We start from the raw sequence: 21831 nt of genomic DNA, 5'->3' as shown, positions 1-21831 counted from the left end.
GCATTTTGTATTTATTTTCGTGACACATTTTTCAGGTTTGGACAATAGTTATTTGATTACGTGTCTGTCTCCTCCATTAGGGTCTGCATACAAATCTTGTCTTAAATCATCTTTGAATTTGCAGTACAGTGGACACTCCACAGATGGTTGAATTGATGCGCCTTGTCCACGGGGGTCCAAAAGGACTCTATGTAGAGGAATGGAGAAGTCGGAAGGAGGAGGAAAGCCCTCGGATCCATTGCCAAGGAGAGGAGAGCTGCACAGGTGTGGGAACCACGAGGGTCCTAGAGCTTCAGTCCGACGCAAGGAAGTAGAGAACCACTTCTTTCCTTCTCACTTCCGGGAGGGGGCGGTGAGACAAGAGGAGGCATGCGGGGAAGGAGCCAGTTTACGCCGCACCAGGCGGAAGTGTGCCAAAGGTTTTGGTGCTGCCGCTTCCGGTCCGGGTAAAGGCTGCTGAGGTATGCTGCATGGTCTGTGTCGGGCTGGGACAGCTTTCTGAGGGCAAGTCAGCGGGTCAAGAGGCGAGCACCGGCGTGTAGACTCAGAAGTCTAGAGTCTAGTGGTAAGATCGGAAAAACAACCAGGAACTTGAATACGACCTAACCTCTGTTTCCGAGGGGGTAACTTCAACGGGGAACCCCTCTGCCCTGGTAACGGCCAAAGAGGAGATGGCGCCAGTCAGGGAGCGGCCGTGGCCGACAAAGTGAGGAAGCGCGAAGGCGGAGCAGCCGGAGAAGCCTCGGGAGAAAACACCAGAGCCATCGCTGCCGCCACCACCGCTACCACCATGGCAGGGGCAAAGCCGACATTGCAGCTGGTGTACCAGGCAGTGCAGGCGCTGTACCACGACCCAGATCCCAGCGGAAAGGAGCGCGCTTCGTTTTGGCTTGGGGAGCTGCAGCGTTCGGTGAGGGGCCGAGAGAGGCCATTCTGCGCCGCGGGGCAAGGGCTGGGTGGGACCTCGGCTGGAGCCGGCGCCCGGCCGTTGGCCTCCTGAGGTCCTCCTTGGGGAGGAGCTGCTGCCGCGGGGTGGGGCTGCGAAGCTACATGTACGCGGCTTTTCGGAAACTAGTTGCAGCTGGCCGGTCGCGAAGTGGCCCTTTCCCCACCCCGTAGAATCTGGCTTGTAGGTCCTGTACTTCTCGCTCGTGGCTTCGATCTGGTCCTCTAAGTTTCACCCTTGCTACTGTTTGTTTCTTAGGCCTTGCTTTTCCGTTTTGTCTTTCTTCAACCAAATCCAATCCCAGTCTTTCTCTGTCTTCCACTTAAGGATGTTTTATCCATCTCTCTTCGGTGTCCAGGTGTTACTCCGGCAATTCCTTCCCTCTCATAGCCTTACATCTCACTGTTTCTTGCTGCTTTTCACTCTAGTTTGAGTACATTATTCTCGAAACTTCTCAGGTTGCTAGAGCCTTATACACGTGAGTTTTCGCCGTGTTTTGGAGTGCAACATAACGTAAAGAAAAAAAATCAAATCTCGTTTCAGAAAATCTTTGCAGTTCTCATTTTGCTGCATATTGGTTTTCTAACCTTCTCTTTCCCCTGATTTTTAGCTTCTTTATAAGATACGGGTATCGTAGCTGCCTTGACTATTACAGATAATTGTGTCAGCATCCAATGAGGGGGTTAATTGCAGCCTATTATACTTATTGTGTTTCTGTGTTCTTTGAATCTCGTGTATTATGCTTCCTCCTCTAATTTTCCTACTTGCCCTTGCAGTGCTGTAATTCAGTGTGATTAGGTGTACTTGGTGATATTGCTGACTTTACCTTTCTTATTTTTGCATTTTATACGCCTAAGTATGTTTTAAAATTTGCTCCCTCCCCTTCCATTTCTTCTTTTAAACTCATAACTAGTACTTAAAGATGCTCTACCCTTTTGAATCAGCTCCTACGCTGTGAGTGCATAATAAGTATTTAAAAAATTGCAACTTTGAATATTACACTTAAAAAAAAAAATCGGGAACCCAAGTCCTCGGTGACCTGATGGGAAGAGACGGGGATAAGACTCACTGTTGGCTACACAAGAAAATCATTCACATGTGGTCTATCTTAGTGTTTAGTTAGTTTTTGTGATCTGGGGAGCCACACGTCCCTGATCTTAAAGTTTTCAAAGTAAAAATAGGAGAAATGCTACACCATACCAAAAGTCAGCCTTCCCTACTAAACCTGTTTATGGCTGTATGTATTTTAATTAATTTATTTTTTTTTTTTTGCGGTACGCGGGACTCTCACTGTTGTGGCCTCTCCTGTTGCAGAGCACAGGCTCCCGACGCGCAGGCTGAGCGGCCATGGCTCACGGGCGCAGCCATTCCGCAGCATGTGGGATCTTCCCGGACCGAGGCACGAACCCATGTCCCCTGCATCGGCAGGCGGACTCTCAACCACTGCGCCACCAGGGAAGGGAAGCCCCCTGCTGTATGTATTTTAAATCAGTATTTTAGTGCTTACCATGTACCAGCAACTGCTAGGTGTTGGTATATGGAAATGAACCAGACACAAAAAATCTTTGCTTGGCACAGGATATTTGTGATGTTTAAACGAGTTAATACCTACAAAGAGCTTAACAAAGTTCTTGGAACCTAGAACTCAAAATATGTTAATAATTGTTATTTAAATATTAGTCACTTAGTTTCCACTAGTCTCTGTTACAGCCTTACATCATCACCATCATCATCATCACTATTTACAGTCAGGTCCCAACAGGAACAGATGGCACACTTGAAATAGACTAATTTGAGGAGTGTTTGTTTTATAAAGGTACTGTTTATAAAGATGTGGATATAATGGGGTACCACAAAAGATAGTGTAGTACCCTGTAGCCAAACTGTTAGGAGCCCTAAGCCAGAAGAGGTAAGAGAGAGAGTGGTTACTTCTTGGACTCTCAGGAGAAGTATGGAGTTGGCTGCCTTGAGAGGAATTGTAGTTTTCAGTTGAAGGGACATAGCCAGCATGAGGTGATTCTGCAGGGAGGAAGCTGGAAGAATAAATACCTACACCTTATTCTCCTAACTTCCACCTGGGATTTCCCAATGGGCAAACCTAACCCTAAGCTAGGGGACTCAGGAACCTGTTGATCTGTTCCATAGAGGTCAGCATACTGGGGCAGAAAACATGGTAGAGAAGAGTGGAAAAGTGGACCTGGAAAATAGCACAGTCACACATCATCATTTTTAGGCAACTTGCAGCATCTGGATTGACAATTCAGCTAACACTTTGGCTTCTTAATTCCTTTACTTTTTTCTAAGCCACCTGGTCACACAGTCACATCTTGGATCTTGTCATTGTTAAAAAGCCACCAACCCCCCCTAAATCACTAACTCGCGCAGTGAGCTCTGATGACACAACCAACTGAAATTCTTCTAGTTTGCTGGCTCAGGAATCTCAAGTAATGTCATGTAATAGTTTTTACTTTTTTGAAATCTTACATAATTTTAATTTTATCAAAATGAAAAAATTTATTGTTAATTTAGTAATAAAAGTTATTATTGTTAAAATTTTAAAGATTTAAGCCAAACTTTAAAAACTTTCTAAAGTTATAAAATGGGAATAGTTTTACAAGATTTAGGAAGAAAAGAGAGCAGTTTCATAGTTTCTCCTATGAAAGGTGAGGATTTAGGCTTCCTCCGCTTCCTCACAGCCCATCACTCATAGGTATGCCTATGGTATGCCACATTTTTGGTTAACATAGGTATACCACATTTCTGGTTAAATCATTACACATTGTGAATCATGAAGTGTGTATACCCTGATCATTTCTTTTTTGTGCAACTTTTTTTTTTGTGGTAATCATTACCTTTTTCTTTATTCACGTTTGCCTTCTTTTCTATATATCTACAGTAATTCATCCCAAACTCTCTGTTAGTAGGCGTAAATATCCTCTTAGTATGTTCACACTGGTAATCTGTTTCCTTTTTTGGTGGAAGGAAACCTCTCCCGAGAGCCCTCTGTCTCCCTGCTCCAATCTGGCCTGGTTGTTCTCCAGGTCTCTTGCATAATTATTATCCTGGGATCTCACTGTCCTAGGGAATTCCTTTTTCTTTCTTGTATTGGATGTGCTGAATCGTGGCTCCCACGATCTTTTCTTGAATTACTCCCTCATTTGACAGATAATTGAGAGGGGAACCTTCATCTCTTCTCTCTCATTGTTGGTCATTTTTCTTGGACCACTTTGACCCTGAGAGTTCTGTAGTCTTCTGCCTGGAGGTTATGAACTAGGCTGCCAGTGGCAGGTAGGAGAATGAACTGGAGGAGGAATCTAAAGGCTAAGTATGTAGACTTTAGTTTATATAATCTGTTTTCAGTATGATACTCCTGTCCTTAGGTGAGTCTGTTGTCCAAGAGTCCAGAGTCCCTCTGCTTCAGTCTCTGCAAAGTAAACCTTGAGTTTTCTGTGATGGTGGGAGGATAGTATAGTAGCCTGGCCCCTCAGAGTCAGGGAGCAAATCTAGGAAACTAAACCGCTTACACAGATTTTGAAGCCATTCCTTTGTTTGTTCTATCTGTGCATCTGTCTTCAGGTGTATCTCAGTACTTCTAATTCTTGAGCCTTACTGGGATTTTGCAAATGAATTAGTTTGCCTCTTGGCTTCCCCCATTCTTATCCCTTCCCCCTCCCTGCTGCCAGACAAATTTCAGCTTTCTCAGACCTTCTCTGAGAGTTAACACTTACCCAGCAGCTTTCTCCTTTTCACAGTTTTGTTAATATCATTCGTGTTTCCATTTTCTGTCCTTGTGGGTTCCCTCATCCTTGGGGGAAAAACTCTTTTTACTCTGACTTTGGAGGGAATTTGAGGGCAAACAGATGTTTCAATCAGTTAAATTGTGTTAAACAGAAGTCTTAGTTCTTGAATTTCATCAAAACCGTATTCCATTGACTGGCCCTTTTTCTTTGTTAGGTCTTGTCTTTTTCCAGGGACTGTCGTTCTCCTCCCTTTCTTCAATATACCACCAACCCTTCACCTCTGATGTGGTAGAACTTGAGCGTGTGGATCCAACTGCTTCTCCTGTCCGATTTCAGTGCTCTGCATCTCATTATCTGAATTCTCAGGAACCTTGATCTTTTGGTTATCCTGTGTCTCACTGGTATCCTAAAACTCCCTCTTTACTGGATCCTTCCCATCAGCATTCACACAGCTGTAGGATCTCCCAGAATAAGCAAATGGTTTTTTGTGGGGAGGGGATGCAGCCTTTGTCTGGTTTTATGATTTTTTAATTTTTTTCTTACCTTTGGACTTTTACTATTACTTTTTCCCAATCCTGTGTTCAAATGAAGAAACTAGCCCATCTTTTCAAAGCCTAGCTTAAATTCTTTCTCCTTAAAGTCTTAACAGATTCTCTTCCGCTGAAAGTCATTTCAGCCCCTGCCCCAACACCGAAAGCACTTTAATTGCATTTATCATTTTTTTAACCTTTTTGAAAATTTGTTTTGTCTCCCCCAATAGACGGCAGGATCCTTTCAGATGTTTATATAATCTGATACCCATAGTTGAAGGAATAAACCATGATTATTAAGAAATGATGAAGTTGTCTGACAATTTCTTTTTTTTTTTTGAACATCTCATTGGAGTATAATTGCTTTACAAGGGTGTGTTAGTTTCTACTTTATAACAAAGTGAATCAGCTATCCATATAGATATATCCCCATATCTCCTCCCTCTTGCGTCTCCCTCCCACCCTCCCTATCCCACCCCTCTAGGTGGACACAAAGCACCGAGCTGATCTCCCTGTGCTATGCGGCTGCTTCCCACTAGCTATCTCTTTTACCTTTGGTAGTATATATGAGTCCATGCCACTCTTTCGCTTCATCCCAGCTTACCGTTCCCCCTCCCCGTGTCCTCAAGTCCATTCTCTACGTCTGCGTCTTTATTCCTGTCCTGACCCTAGGTTCTTTAGAACATTTTTTTTTTTCAGATTCCATATATATGTGTTAGCATACGATATTTGTTTTCCTCTTTCTGACTTACTTCGCTCTGTATGACTGACTCTAGGTCCATTCAGCTCACTACAAATAACTCGATTTCATTTCTTTTTATGGCTGAGTAATATTCCATTGTATATGTGTGCTACATCTTCTTTATCCATTCATCTGTTGACGGACACTTAGGTTGCTTCCACGTCCTGGCTGTTGTAAATAGAGCTGCAATGAACATTGTGGTACATGACTCTTTTTGAATTATGGTTTTCTCAGGGTGTATGCCCAGTATTGGGATTGCTGGCTCTTATGGTAGTTCTATTTTTAGTTTTTTGAGGAACCTCCATACTGTTCTCCATAGTGGCTGTATCAGTTTACATTCCCACGAACAGTGCAAGGGGGTTCCCTTTTCTCCACACCGTCTCCAGCATTTATTGTTTGTAGATTTTTTGATGATGGCCATTCTGACTGGTGTGAGGTGATACCTTATTGTAGTCTTGATTTGCATTTCTCTAATGATTAGTGATGTTGAGCATTCTTTCATATATTTGTTGGCAGTCTGTACACACACAGTTTCTTAAAAATGTTTCTGAATGAATAGCTGCTTGTAGCACCTCCAAAGGGGCAGTTGGATGTCTCAGATTTGTCTTTTTGTATGAATTTCATTTTTTTGCTGCTTCTCTCTAACATATCCATGGATGATTGAAAATAAACAATATTATTCAGCCTCCTATGATGCTCTGTTTTCAGTCTTTCCAATCTTTTTTAAAAAGCAGTCTTTATGAGATAAGTTTTTATTACCCTCCTTTTATGCTTTGAACAACTTGAGTACAGAAAAGGAGAGGCACTTTTTGACACAATAAGCCTTTCATGAAGTGGTCACTAAGTGACATTTTAAACCAAAAATCTGTTTTAGAGTAGTCACAAGACATGCAGTGTAGTAGCATAGTGTTTTAATTTTCAATTTGAAATTGGTAAAGAATTCCCTGGCGGTCCAGTGGTTAGAACTCTGTGCTTTCACTGCAGAGGGCCCCGGGTTCAGTCCCTGGTTGGGAAATTAAGATCCCACAAGCCGCACACCGTGGCTGGGGGAAAAAAAATCTACTTCAGTTGAAAACAGAAAATGTAGTAACTAAAATTATGCCATATAAAGTAGCATCCAGGGAGTTTCCCTGGTGACGCAGTGGTTGAAAGTCCGCCTGCCGATGCAGGGGACACGGGTTCGTGCCCCAGTCCGGGAAGATCCCACATGCCGCAGAGCGGCTGGGCTCGTGAGCCATGACCCGTGAGCCTGCGCATCCAGAGCCTGTGCTCCACAATGGGAGAGGCCAAAACAGTGAGAGGCCCACGTACCGCAAAATAAATAAATAAATAAAAAATAAAGTAGCATCCCAAACTGTACAGTCCCTAAGAAAATTAACAAAAAAATGAAATTGGTAAGGAACAGAATTTGCCTGGTTTGTTTCAAAACCACTTTGAATAATATACGTTTTGAAAAACTATTATCCTTACTTCCCTCTTCCCCATACTTATTCATCTTAGAGTCTTTTAGTATAGTTATAATGATCCTGGTGACAATAGATTTGGTATAACGGTATAATTTGGACATGGTTCAGCCCATGCTATGAGTTAGCATCTTTTCTCTTTCTCTGGTATTTGTATAAAACAGCCATTTTCTGAAGAATCTACCTTCATTAAACTTTTTTTCCACCAAAATTCTTGGAAACAGCCTACAGCCATGGTTTTGTTTTATGGGATAGGCAGATATCACTGATGTCTTCCAAGTGTTTTAAAAGAAAAAATTATTTTGAGACAGATCTTAAAGGAAGCCTATTTAACAGTGGACTACTCTGAATACTTAGTAGTTTTCTTTGTCCACCTCTAGTAACCAAAATTAGGAGACAATGCAGAAACCAATGGAAGGGAAGACCATCTCTTTATAGGGCTAATTAATTGTGCTACTCATTTGTTCTAAGTTTGTAATTTAAATTATAAGAAGGGGACTACTTTCACAGAGACCATCTGTGGGTTAGAGGTTATCTCAAAAGTTGCGTAGTTCAGTCTGTACACTGAAAAGGAAAGATGAAAAGAAAAAAAAGTATAAATCAGCTGGAATCGATGGCATTGCAGTGTTTGGTTTATGACATATCCTTGAGAATTTTCTTATTCTTAATATCTCGGGAAGGTCGTGGGTCCTGGAGTATCAGCTTTAGACTTCTTTCCTAGTAATTTTTCTCTTTGGAGTTTCTTGATTCTTGAGCCTAGTTCTAAAACCTAGAGTCTTTGTTTTTGCTCTAGTAATGCAGTCATTGATTTGATTTACCTGAAAATCTAGACATCTTTTAATGTTTCTGCTCTCATCCTCCAGTCAAGTGACTCTTAAAACATAAACATGTGGGCCTCCCTGGTGGCGCAGTGGTTGAGAGTCCGCCTGCCGATGTAGGGGACACGGGTTCGTGCCCCGGTCCGGGAAGATCCCACATGCCGCGGAGCGGCTGGGCCCGTGAGCCATGGCCGCTGAGCCTGCGCGTCCAGAGCCTGTGCTCCGCAACGGGAGAGGCCACAGCAGTGTGAGGCCCGTGTACCGCAAAAAAAAAAAAACAACAACAAAAAACCCCATAAACATGTTTTTGAAAGGCAAGCCGTCTAGAAAATAGAAAATGTTCGTGTATAACTTCTTTGGGGCCAGTTAGTTCAGTGAACATAGGAATACTGTATACTTTGCATTGCTGGAAAATGGGAGTGTGTAAGTAAATGATAAAAACCAAAGGCCTTTCAACTGAATAGTATACCACTCTGGCTATATTGTCTAATATGATTGCCATTACCCACATGGCTATTGTGGCTGTTTAAATTTAAGTTAATTAAAATGAAGTTAAAATCCATTCCTTAGTTGCACTGCCACATTCCAAGTCTTGGACGGTGCAAATATAGTCATTTCATGTCCTTGTTGTATTGGAGCTTATGAATGAGAATTTGTGACGGTATTTCTGTTGGCGTGATAGTCTGTTATCTGGTGGCATTCATTTGTATTTGGATTAGTTTATTTCTCATGTTCCCAGGCCTTGGACCAGAGTCAATGGTTTGAAACAGGATATAAAATGATGTGGATACTGCTACATTTTCTAAGTTGCCATTTTAACCATTTTTAGGCGTGCAGTTCAGTGGCATTAAGTACATTCATGTTGTGCAATCATCACCACCCCCCATCTCTAGAACTTTTTTGTCTTCCCAAACTAAAACTCTGTACCTATTAAAGAATAATTCTCCATCCCCTCCTCTCTTCAGCCCCTGGTAACCACCATTCTACTTTTTTTTCCCTCTAGGAATTTGACTACTCCAATTACCTTATGAGTAGAATGATAGGATATTTGTCCTTTTTGTGTCTGGCTTATTTCACTTAGCATAATATCTTCAAGGTTCATCATGTTGTAGACTATGTCAGAATTTCATTCCTTTTTAAAAATTATGGTGAAATACACATAGCATACAATTTACCACTTGAACCGTTTTTAAGTGTGTAGCTCAGTGGCTTTAAGTACATTCCCATTGTTGTGCAACCATCATCACCATGCATCTCCAGAACTTTTTTCGTCTCGTAAAAATGAAAATCTGTACCCGTTAAACACAGTTAACTAACTCCCCATTTCTCTCTCCCTACAGCCCCTGGCAACCACCATTCTGCTTTTTGTCTCCATGAACTTGACTACTCTAGGTACCTCATATAAGTAGAATCATACAGTATTTGTCCTTTTGTGACTGGCTTTTTTCACCTAACATAATGTCCTCAGGGTTCATCCATGTTGTAGAATGTGTCAGAATGTCATCCCTTTTTAAGGCTGAATAACACTGTGTGTACCACATTTTGTTTACCTATTCATCTGTTGATACACACTTGGGTAGCTTCCACGTTTTGGCTATTGTGAATACTGTTATGAGCCCAGGTGTACAAATATCTGTTGGAGTCCCTGCTTTCAGTTCTTTTGAGTATATCACCAGAAGGGGACTTGCTGGATCATATGGTAATTCTATGTTTTTTTTTGAGGAACTGACATACTATTTTCTAGATTTTACAGAATTTTAAGCTCTTGTTTTTGTTTTTTTGTTTTGGCCGAGCTATGTGGCATGCGGGATCTTAGTCCCCGACCTGGCTCGAATCTGTGCCTCCCACAGTGGAAGCGCGGAGTCTTAACCAGTGGACCGCCAGAGAAGTCCCATAAGCTCTGTTGAACTTAAAAACATTTAATTCTTAGAAAGTTGCGCTTGCTCAGATTACCTCTCCTGTGTTTCCCTAGCTTGTACCCTGGTACTGAAATATTACCAGAGAGTGTTGTACTGTTATGTAGGTGAAGTTCCAGAGAGAAGCTTTATTTCTCTTTCCTGGAAGTTCACAGTACTGCTAACGGGGATAATTTTGTAGTGTTTGGCATGCAGGACCCCTTGAAAGTACCGATTTAATTTTCCTCTTTCTGGTTAGACTTCCCAAAATGAAAATATTATGAAATTTGTATTTTTTTTTCTTTTGGTAAGCAATTTTCTGTTAACGGAGTTTACATTATATTTTTTACTTTTTTTTTCAAGCCCACTGCACTCTTCAGTTTTTCTCCATCTTCAGTGTTTACTTGTATTTTCTGTCTCAGCCATAGTTAATACCATTTATACAGATGGCCCTAAAGCAGAAGAATACACTTAGAACTAGTCTTAAAAAGGTACATGTTTTTACATAAGCACTCAGAGTTTTCTAACACTATAATGCATTTTTTATTAAACCTTAAGCCAGACAGCTCATATTTCTATACAATTAAGAAGCTTGAATCTTCAGCATTGTGTTAGTGTATGCTTAGTATGTCTGATAGTGCTCTCATTCTTCAGGTTTTCATCAGAAACTCAGGAGACCCCAGCGTGCAGTGCTGTAGTCATTTGGTCTTACTGATTCCTTTCACTGAGATCAAGATAGAGTAATGCATATGGGCACTACCATCTTCCAACATTGTCTTGAAGATAAGAGTGTTTGAGTATTTCTCCTGGAATTTGAATAGCTTATGATGTTTTTTGTTGTTTTTACAAATTATTTTCAATATATTCACGTATACATTAAAATATAATACAGATCGTCAGGGTTAAGGGGTCGTGGGTGGGGATGTGCATGAGTCTGTGCGCTGACAGCACCGCCAAGGAGGAGACCCAGGCTTGAGAATGGGGTCAGGGCTGGCCAGGGTCACAGAAGGGAAGGTCTCAAGGGCCTAAACCTTTGCATGAGATGGCCTCTCCCAACAGCTCACAACCAGGGACTGCTTGTTGTAGATGGAGCTCATTTTTGTGGCTTTCAGTTGAAATCTGCAGGTTTGAATTCCCCAGGGTGATGTGTCATCAGTAGCACAGCCCTGACAGTGGGGTGGGGAGAGAGGGCCCACGGGATTTCTTCTCCCCAGAGTCTCTCCTACCAGCTTGCCCGCCCTCCCACCCTGGCCCTGAAGGTCACTCTAATTCAGTGACCTGTTTGGGTCTGTAAACAGCCCCAAACTTCTGCATGTACTTCTTAATGTACTCCTTGGTTTTGCGTTTCACATTCTCATTGCACTCCAGGTCCTCGGGGTTCTTACAGTACTTCAGCTCCTTATTCATAACGCCGTGAGTCAGCTTGCGAGCTAGGTGTTTGAAATCTTCAGTTGTGGTAATTCTTCCCACTTTGCAGTCAGGTTTCCAGTAAGGGTTCAGGCACTGGACGATGAACTGGGACATCTCTTTTCTGAATACTTGTTTGCTTTTCTTAGCCAGCTCACTGGAGGTGTGTGCTTCTGCTGTCTTAGGCTTTTCTGAGGTCTTCATGGGATTTTCATCATATGTTGGGGTTCCCAGGCCCATCTCAGCTTCATGCTCAAGGCTGGCATCATCTCCTGGGCTTTCCCAAGTAGGAGGATCCCACTGAATCTGCCTTGGGATCACATGGTAGTAGTAAATCTTCCCTTCTGGGCCTCGGGCTGTCTTCCAGTTGGGAGGTAAGACAATGGTGTTTGGTTTGGGAGGAGGTGGGGATGGTAAATCCAGGAGATTATTTGTCACAACCATTTCAGGTGGCTGTAAGGGCTGAGGCTGCCCTGGTACAACTATTGTAGTCATGGCTGTGGCTGGCTGTACCACCACTCCTTGTGGGTGAGTTGTGAAAAGCTGTTGTCCCTGGATGTACTGAAGACTTGGCTGGGCATAACTCTGTACAATTGGTGGAGTTGTTTGTGAATAGGGTGATGTCACACCACAGACAGTTGGACAAGCCTGTCCTTGATAATCTATGGTTCCTTGAGACTGTGCAGGAGAGTACTGCTGCTGTACACTCACGGACTGTTGGTTTGAATCCCAAACCCCATAATTCTGTCCCTGGACCGGGCCTGGGGCTGGCACTGGCAAGACGGTGACTCTGGAGTCTTGGTGTACCACACCATCACTTTGGGCCACATACTGTGAACTGGAAACTTCCACAGGGGCTGCCACATGTGGCACCACTGGCACAGGTGGAGGGGCAGCAAGGGATTCTGTAGAACGTCCCAGCAAGGGCTGAGAATGATCATAAGGAGCAGGAGAACACACAGGATCCATGCTGGGTGTGGGGAGGAGCACCTTTCCAGCATTAGGATTGCTGGGATCCACATAGGCCTGCATGGGATAACCTGGTGGGTAGCCAGCAAAGGGGTGATGAGGGGCATTGTAGCCAAGAGAGTCATAGGGCAGTGGAGACGTCCTTCCCAGGTTCTGCATCTGCTGCTGTTGTTGTTGAGCCTCCCGCTGAGCTACCTCCTGCTCAAACAACTTTCGACGCTCCTCTGTAGAAAGTTTATTGCGATCTTTAATTTGTACTTTCTTTTTGGAAGTTGGTGTATCATATCTGTCACCTGGCCTTTTTGTTCCCCGCTCATAGGGAGAAGGTGGTGGTGAGAGGGAGCCCCTTCGTTGCCTTTTCTCTTTCTTTTGAGTTTGTTTGTCTGGGTCTCTCTTTCTTGACCTGTTAGGAGTCTTTGGGGCAACTGTTTGATCTCTGAAGCCAACAGCATCCCTTCCTCGTTCAGTTATTGTGCTCTCCTTTTCAGTTTGACTTTTCTTTGGAATTCGATATACCTCCTTTAGGTCTTTCCAACTGTCCAGGAGCTTGGTGGCCAAATCACTTATATCTACTGTTTTATCTGGCTGTTCCTGGCTCCTCTCACTCTCCATATCAGATACCCCCTCCTCTTCATCTTGGGATGGTGTTTGCTCAGCAATAGGTTCGTCTAGTTTTGTGCCATTGCTCTCTTTAGGCTCTATTTCAGTGTCAGCCTCTGGTTCCGATGTGGGTAGCTTAATGGCCTCCACAGCAATTTCACTATCAACTTTAGATTCAGGCAGCTGTTGTATGAGTAGCTGTTGTGACTGTAACTCTTCCTCTTCTTCTACAGGGACGTTTTCTAACTGCTCAGGGTTCTCTTTGCCATCGTTGCCTTCTAGCTTGCTGGTAGCCTCAGAGATCGCACTGTCCATGCTATTTTCACTTATAATTTTAAGTCTGCGAAACATTCGCTTCTTGGGGGTGTCTGTGTCAGCTTCTATGCTCAGCTTGGTGGAAGGATCAGGTGTGTGGAGTGGTATGTGAGCACGTGATGTATTCTCGCTAGAATACCCATCTCCTTCACTCAGCTGAGGGACAGCAGTCTTGGTTTGAGACCAACGTTGAATAATAGTGAGTACGTTGCTGTCCGCCAACATATTTTTAGTAGGAATGGGTAAATGTTCCAAAGTCTTTATAATCTCTTCCTGAAGCTTCTGGTTACTTTCCCGGCCATCACCTAGTTCTGCCATCCAGATCCACAGCAAAGACAGCCCATGATGTTCCAGAAAGGACTTCAGGCAAGACTGTGAATGTGTGTTCTGTATGAGCTTGAGACAGGTAAGCTTCTGTTCCAAAGTTTCAATTGTAACCATTAGCCAGGATAAGCTGAGCACCTGGCTTGTATCAGAGAGACCCTCACCATTCTTCATCAGAGCTTCTAGCTCTCCATCCACCGAATCCTTCTTCCGAGATCGTTCTTTCTTCATTTTCCCTCCTGCTGCTCTGATGCTGACTCTGTTCTCTCCTCCCAGGTAACCCCGGCAATTAGCCGACCCACAGAAACATTTCTGCACTTCTTTCTGATAGCCAAATGTTAGCTCTGAGCCTGAAGGAACCAGTTTGGTGGTAAAAAACCCAACTCTCAGTTGTCCGTTCACAATCCATTTTTGAGCCTCACAGTTTGGTTCACAGCTGTGATTCATGAACCGGGAGCAGTTTCCTTTCTGAGTGGCATCTATTATCTCATCATTCTCCAGGGCCATGAAATAGGAGTGGGTGTTTTTGTTTCGTGCATACTCCTTTACCCGGGCTTTAAACTCTTTATGATCAAGTACCTCTCCACAATATTCCAGGACAAAAGTGTTCGAAGGAAGGTCTTTAGCAGCTCTCAAGCCCCAGCCTGCCTTTTCTGTGAGTATGACTTCCACATCTGCATGCTGTTTTCTTTGAAACCGTCTATTGGAACAATAATCCCCATTTGGACACCGAGAAGAACATTCAATCATGAGGAGACGATTAAGACAATCTTCCCCACATGCTATTTCACCTTGAGCTCTTTCATCTTTAGAAAGAGGTGTACACTGACATTGCATTCGCTTAAAATCCCGATGGGATTTATTCTTCTTTCTTTCTGTTGAATAAACATTTTCTTCAATCAGATCAAAGTAACAAGGCATCTTCCCTTGTTTGGCACGTTCCTTCCACCGCTGTGGGTCCCTGAAGTCCTCCATGACACACGAAGGCCCAACCAATGCTGAGCCTAGAGGCACTGCTGTCTCTCCCTGCTCTACCTCCACTCTAACTTTCTTTCTGTCCTGAAGCTCGCCATCACGTTCAGAATCACTCTCCAATTCCTGTCTCCTGTTTTTAAGAGGCCCTCTATCTTCCATATCATTTTTTTCTAAGTTTTTCGAAAGATCTTTCTTCTCATTCACAGCCAAAGAGTCCTTAATGGAATTGCTGCTTATTTCAGGTGCTTGCACTGACACCTTGTCCTTCTGAAGGGACAGAAAAAATTTACTGGACTGACTTGAAATGTGAGATCCTCCACGTTGATCCCAATTCTCCTCCTCTTCACGGTCATCTGTTAAGGAATCTGGTACCTGTCCTTGAATTCGATCATACACAACCCCAGTTTCGGGCGGTCTGCCTGCTGATCTTGGATCCCAGTAGCCATTGCCTTGCCAGTAATTAGGTGTCCCACTGTACTGTTCGGCACTTTGCTGATACTTGTGTCCACCACAGGCTCCATAGCTGCTGTCAGGTTGCTGATATGTGGTAGTAGGCTTTTCTTGTTGAGAGAAGTCCCACCCTAGATTTCTGAGCTCTTCTGATGAAGGGAAACCATCCACTCGGGAGATCTCACAAGAAGAAAAATTTGACTCTGTTTTTCCCAGTCTACCCTCTGGCCTGATAGGGAAACTGGTCTGTTGCCGAGACTTACTTGAAACATCTTCACAATCATCAGAAGAATAAACTGGTAGCTCTTCTTGCTGCCTAGAAGTTATTTTGGCTTTCACTGCTTCCTCAGAATTTGGATGACCTAGAGGGTCAGATTTTATGTCTGTATGACTTGTACTATCAAGCCCATCACTCTGAGGATGAGCAATTTCAGACAGGTGATTATCTGTCTGTTTTTGGTTGAGCTGCGTAAAAGAAATTTCTGAATTCTTCTCTGTTGCTTTATGAAAGAAGAACTTCTCAGTTTGAGGACAGGCTGAAAAAGAATTCAGAATAATGGTAGTAAAGATGATCCAAAATCTTGGAAATAGAATAGACAAAATGCAAGAAACAGTTAACAAGGACCTAGAAGAACTAAAGGTGAATCAAGCAACGATTAGAAACAGAATAAATGAAATTAAAAATACTCTAGATGGGATCAATAGCCGAATAACTGAGGCAGAAGAACGGGTAAGTGACGTGGAAGATAAAATAGTGGAAATAACTACTGCAGAGCAGAAGAAAGAAAAAAGAATGAAAAGAACTGAGGACAGTCTGAGAGACCTCTGGGACAACATTAAACGCACCAACATTGGAATTACAGGGGTTCCAGAAGAAGAAGAGAAAAAGAAAGGACTGAGAAAATATTTGAAGAGATTATACTTGGAAACTTCCCTAATATGGGACAGGAAATAGTCAGTCAAGTCAAGTCCAGGAGGCACAGAGAGTCCCATACAGGAGAAATCCAAGGAGAAATAGGCCAAGACACATATTAATCCAACTGTCAAAAATTGAATACAAAGAAAACATATTAAAAGCAGCAAGGGAAAAACAACAAATAACACACAAGGGAATCCCCATCAGGTTAACAGCTGACCTTTCAGCAGAAACTCTGCAAGCCAGAAGGGAGTGGCAGGACATATTTAAAGTGATGAAGGAGAAAAACCTGCAACCAAGATTACTCTACCCAGCAAGGATCTCATTCAGATTTGATGGAGAAATTAAAACGTTTACAGACAAGCAAAAGCTGAGAGAGTTCAGCACCACCAAACCAGCTTTACAACAAATGCTAAAGGAACTTCTCCAGGCAAGAAACACAACAGAAGGAAAAGACCTACAATAACGAACCCAAAACAATTAAGAAAATGGGAATAGGAAGATACATACCGGTAATTACCTTAAATGTAAATGGACTAAATGCTCCCACCAAAAGACACAGATTGGCTGAATGGATACAAAAACAAGACCCATATATATGCTGTGTACAAGAGAGCCACTTCAGACCTAGAGACACATACAGACTGAAAGTAAGGGGATGGAAAAAGATATTCCATGCAAATGGAAACCAAAAGAAAGCTGGAGTAGCAATTCTCATATCAGACAAAATAATCTTTAAAATAAAGACTACTAGAAGAGACAAAGAAGGACACTACATAATGATCCAGGGATCGATCCAAGAAGAAGATATAACAATTGCAAATATGTATGCACCCAACATAGGAGCACCTCAATACATAAGGCAGATACTAACAGCCATAAAAGGGGAAATTGGCAGTAACACATTCATAGTAGGGGACTTTAACACCCCACTTTCACCAGTGGACAGATCATCCAAAATGAAAATAAATAAGGAAACACAAGCTTTAAATGATACATTAAACAAGATGGACTTAATTGATATTTATAGGACATTCCATCCAAAAACAACAGAATACACATTTTTCTCAAGTGCTCATGGTACATTCTCCAGGATAGATCATATCTGGGGTCACAAATCAAGCCTTGGTAAATTTAAGAAAATTGAAATTGTATCAAGTATCTTTTCCGACCACAATGCTATGAGACTAGATATCAATTACAGGAAGAGATCTGTAAAAAATACAAACACATGGAGGCTAAACAATACACTACTTAATAACGAAGTGATCACTGAAGAAATCAAAGAGGAAATCAAAAAATACCTAGAAACAAATGACAATGGAGACACGACGACCCAAAACCTATGGGACGCAGCAAAAGCAGTTCTAAGAGGGAAGTTTATAGCAATACAATCCCACCTTAAGAAACAGGAAACATCTCGAATAAACAACCTAACCTTGCACCTAAAGCAATTAGAGAAAGAAGAACAAAAACACCCCAAAGTTAGCAGAAGGAAAGAAATCATAAAAATCAGATCAGAAATAAATGAAAAAGAAATGAAGGAAACGATAGCAAAAATCAATAAAACTAAAAGCTGGTTCTTTGGGAAGATAAACAAAATTGATAAACCATTAGCCAGACTCATCAAGAAAAAAAGGGAGAAGACTCAAATCAATAGAATTAGAAATGAAAAAGGAGAAGTAACAACTGACACTGCAGAAATACAAAAGATCATGAGAGAATTTCTACAAGCAACTCTATGCCAATAAAATGGACAACCTGGAAGAAATGGACAAATTCTTAGAAATGCACAAACTGCCAAGACTGAATCAGGAAGAAATAGAAAATATGAACAGACCAATCACAAGCACTGAAATTGAAACTGTGATAAAAAAAATCTTCCAACAATGAAAACCCAGGACCAGATGGCTTCACAGGCAAATTCTATCAAACATTCAGAGAAGAGCTAACACCTATCCTTCTCAAACTCTTCCAAAATATAGCAGAGGGAGGAACACTCCCAAACTCATTCTACGAGGCCACCATCACCTTGATAGCAAAACCAGACAAGGATGTCACAAAGAAAGAAAACTACAGGGCAATATCACTGATGAACATCGATGCAAAAATCCTCAACAAAATACTAGCAAAGAGAATCCAACAGCACATTAAAAGGATCATACACCATGATCAAGTGGGGTTTATTCCAGGAATGCAAGGATTCTTCAATCGACGCAAATCAATCAATGTGATATTAACCTCATATTAACAAATTGAAGGAGAAAAACCATATGATCATCTCAATAGATGCAGAGAAAGCTTTCGACAAAATTCAACACCCATTTATGATAAAAACCCTGCAGAAAGTAGGCATAGAGGGAACTTTCCTCAAGAAAATAAAGGCCATATATGACAGACCCACAGCCAACATCGTCCTCAATGGTGAAAAACTGAAAGCATTTCCACTAAGATCAGGAACAAGACAAGGTTGCCCACTCTCACCACTCTTATTCAACCTAGTTTTGGAAGTTTTAGCCACAGCAATCAGAGAAGAAAAGGAAATAAAAGGAATCCAAATCGGAAAAGAAGAAGTAAAGCTGTCACTGTTTGCAGATGACATGATACTATACATAGAGAATCCTAAAGATGCTACCAGAAAACTACTAGAGCTAATCAATGAATTTGGTAAAGTAGCAGGATACAAAATTCATGCACAGACATCTCTGGCATTCCTATATACTAATGATGAAAAATCTGAAAGTGAAATCAAGAAAACACTCCCACTTACCATTGCAACAAAAAGAATAAAATATCTAGGAATAAACCTACCTAAGGAGACAAAAGACCTGTATGCAGAAAATTATAAGACACTGATGAAAGAAATTAAAGATGATACAAATAGATGGAGAGATGTACCATGTTCTTGGATTGGAAGAATCAACATTGTGAAAATGACTCTACTACCCAAAGCAATCTACAGATTCAATGCAATCCCTATCAAACTACCACTGGCATTTTTCACAGAACAGGAACAAAAAATTTCACAACTTGTATGGAAACACAAAAGACCCCGAATAGCCAAAGCAATCTTGAGAACAAAAAATGGAGCTGGAGGAATCAGGCGCCCTGACTTCAGACTATACTACAAAGCTACAGTAATCAAGACAGTCTGGTAGTGGCACAAAAACAGAAAGATAGATCAATGGAACAGGAAAGAAAGCCCAGAGATAAACCCACGCACATATGGTCACCTTATCTTTGATAAAGGATGCAGGAATGTACAGTGGAGAAAGGACAGCCTCTTCAATAAGTGGTGCTGGGAAAACTGGTCAGGGACATGTAAAAGTATGAGCTTAGATCACTCCCTATCACCATACACAAAAATAAGCTCAAAATGGATTAAAGACCTAAATGTAAGGCCAGAAACTATCAAACTCTTAGAGGAAAACATAGGGAGAACACTCTGACATAAATCACAGCAAGATCCTTTTTGACCCACCTCCTAGGGAAATGGAAATAAAGACAAAAATAAACACATGAGACCTAATGAAACTTCAAAGCTTTTGCACAGCAAAGGAAACCATAAACAAGACGAAAAGACAACCCGCAGAATGGGAGAAAATATTTGCAAATGAAGCAACTGACAAAGGATTAATCTCCAAAATTTATAAGCAGCTCATGCAGCTCAATAACAAAAAAACAACCCAATCCAAAAATGGGCAGAAGGCCTAAAGAGACATTTCTCCACAGAAGATATACAGACTTCCAACAAACACATGAAAGAATGCTCAACATCTTTAATCATTAGAGAAATGCAAATCAAGACTACAATGAGATATCATCTCACACCAGTCAGAATGGCCATCATCAGAAAGTCCAGAAACAATAAATTCTGGAGAGGGTGTGGGAAAAAGGGAACACTCTTGCACTGCTGGTGGGAATGTGAATTGATACAGCAACTATGGAGAACAGTATGGAGGTTCCTTAAAAAACTACAAATAGAACTACCATATGACCCAGCAATCCCAGCAATCCCAGCAATCCCACTACTGGGCATATACCCTGGGAAAACCATAATTCAAAAAGAGTCATGTACCAAAATGTTCATAGCAGCCCTATTTACAATAGCCCGGAGAAGGAAACAACCTAAATGTCCATCATCGGATGAATGGATAAAGAAGATGTGGCACATATATACAATGGAATATTACTCAGCCATAAAAAGAAATGAAATTGAGCTATTTGTAATGAGGTGGATAGACCTAGAGTCTGTCATGCAGAGTGAAGTAAGTCAGAAAGAGAGAAATACCGTATGCTAACACAAATATATGGAATTTAAGAAGAAAAAAAATGTCATGGAGACCCAATCTTCTCTCTTTCAGGAACTTTACTAATCATTCTTAATTCACTACCTTTTGAACAAGGAGTCTGTAAACTGAAAGAATGAGACTGTTTGATTTCCTCATTCCATTCTGTACAACAGAAAGAATTTTTAAATTGATCAGACTTAGGTGCAGATTTTGAAGGGGCAGATTTATAACGGGAAGCAGTGTTACCATGCTTGGAATATGATGACCCCCGTCGGAATCCCAGTTGATTCGTGGGAGGAGAACATCTTTTCATTGCTCCATTTTCTGAAGTCCTTTTGGATTCTCTTTCTAATTTTGAAGAACACTTTCCTCTCTTCCCCATCTAGAGAGTCTCTAAGTAAGAATGAGATGATGTGCGCCTTGAATATGTCTTCTTATACTCATCTAGTGAATCAGAACTTTCTCTTGCCCTGTTATCTGTATATGGCTGGGAATAGCGTGCCCTCTCTCTATAAGGGGAGCACCTATGGTGACGACCATCAGAGTCATAATAATGGGATTATGACAGATGAGGATGAACTAGTTCTGTCAGGTCTAGAGCGAGACGTGCTTCCCTGCGTCGGCACCTGCTTCATCGGGAGCGGCTGGAGACGGCGACGCGAGCCCCCTCCCCGCGGCAGGGCGACGGGAGGGAGGGGAGGGGAGGAGGCCGCCGGTGCGGCGGCGGCGGCGGCGGCGGCGGCTTGGGCCGCGTCGGGGAAGGGGCGGCCCGCGTCGCTTGCTTGTTCCCTCGCTTGCTCGCTCGCTCGCTCGCTCCCTCCCTCCCTTCCTCCCTTCCTCCGGCGCCCGCCCGCCGCTCTCTCCCCCGCACACTCAGCAGCTTATGATTTAATTTTTAGCCAGGAATCTCTTTCCTCCCATAAGGGAAATAATATCTCCCTTTTAATTATCTATTCAGTTATTATGGGGATGGCTGTGAAAATGTAAATTGGCTGAACTTATCTCTATAAATGAGCTTTTTTGCTTCTAGAAAACTTGTTTATGCATACATGGGTAGTCTGGTTCTGGGAGCTTGCTTGGGGCTTTATGATTATTTTTCACTTACACTCTGCTTTTGGAGTTGGGAGTTGTTTACTCATCACTGCTGTGGTGAAGGTATTAGCTAAGTTTCACTTCACCATAGTTTCTGTATTTCAGACCATCTTGCAAGACAAATTATTTTGAAAGATAACAGTTTTAGGTAGTGATGGTTTTCTTTTGAGATCTAGAGCTTATATATTTCCTAATATCTATTCATATCATTTTCTCTCCTCGCTGTTCAAGAAAACCATCAGAAAGTAACTTGTGACAGACCTAGCAATTTATCTTAAATTTGTAAAATTTTCATAAAGGATTAGATACAAAAACGTAAGGTAGTTGACTGACAAAAAATTCCTTTCTCTTTTTCAG

General features: G+C 42.0%; 2 protein-coding genes and 1 pseudogene across 3 annotated transcripts in view; 1 reads left to right on the top strand and 2 right to left on the bottom strand.

Moving 5' to 3' along the window:
• The first annotated feature begins 412 nt into the window (after positions 1-412).
• Positions 413-21831, top strand: part of TNPO3 (transportin 3) — a 163961-nt gene continuing 142542 nt past the window's right edge. The window contains exon 1 of the mRNA XM_081243921.1: positions 413-910. The gene's annotated coding sequence lies outside the window, so the exon portion shown is untranslated. The remainder of the gene's footprint in view (positions 911-21831) is intronic.
• On the bottom strand, positions 9786-15819 carry LOC308622316 (histone-lysine N-methyltransferase SETD2-like; the record flags this gene model as incomplete). The annotated part of the gene is made up of 1 exon (XM_081243670.1): positions 9786-15819. A coding segment is annotated over one exon (4425 nt), but the record flags the coding sequence as incomplete, so codon positions are not given.
• Positions 20101-20935, bottom strand: LOC308622475 (histone-lysine N-methyltransferase SETD2-like; annotated as a pseudogene). The gene has a single exon. The product of its transcript is annotated as a histone-lysine N-methyltransferase SETD2-like (transcript).

Source organism: Mesoplodon bidens (genome assembly GCF_964165515.1).
Source record: "Mesoplodon bidens genome assembly, chromosome: 9".
Taxonomy (NCBI): domain Eukaryota; kingdom Metazoa; phylum Chordata; class Mammalia; order Artiodactyla; family Ziphiidae; genus Mesoplodon; species Mesoplodon bidens.
This window is presented reverse-complemented; position numbering and strand designations above follow the sequence as displayed.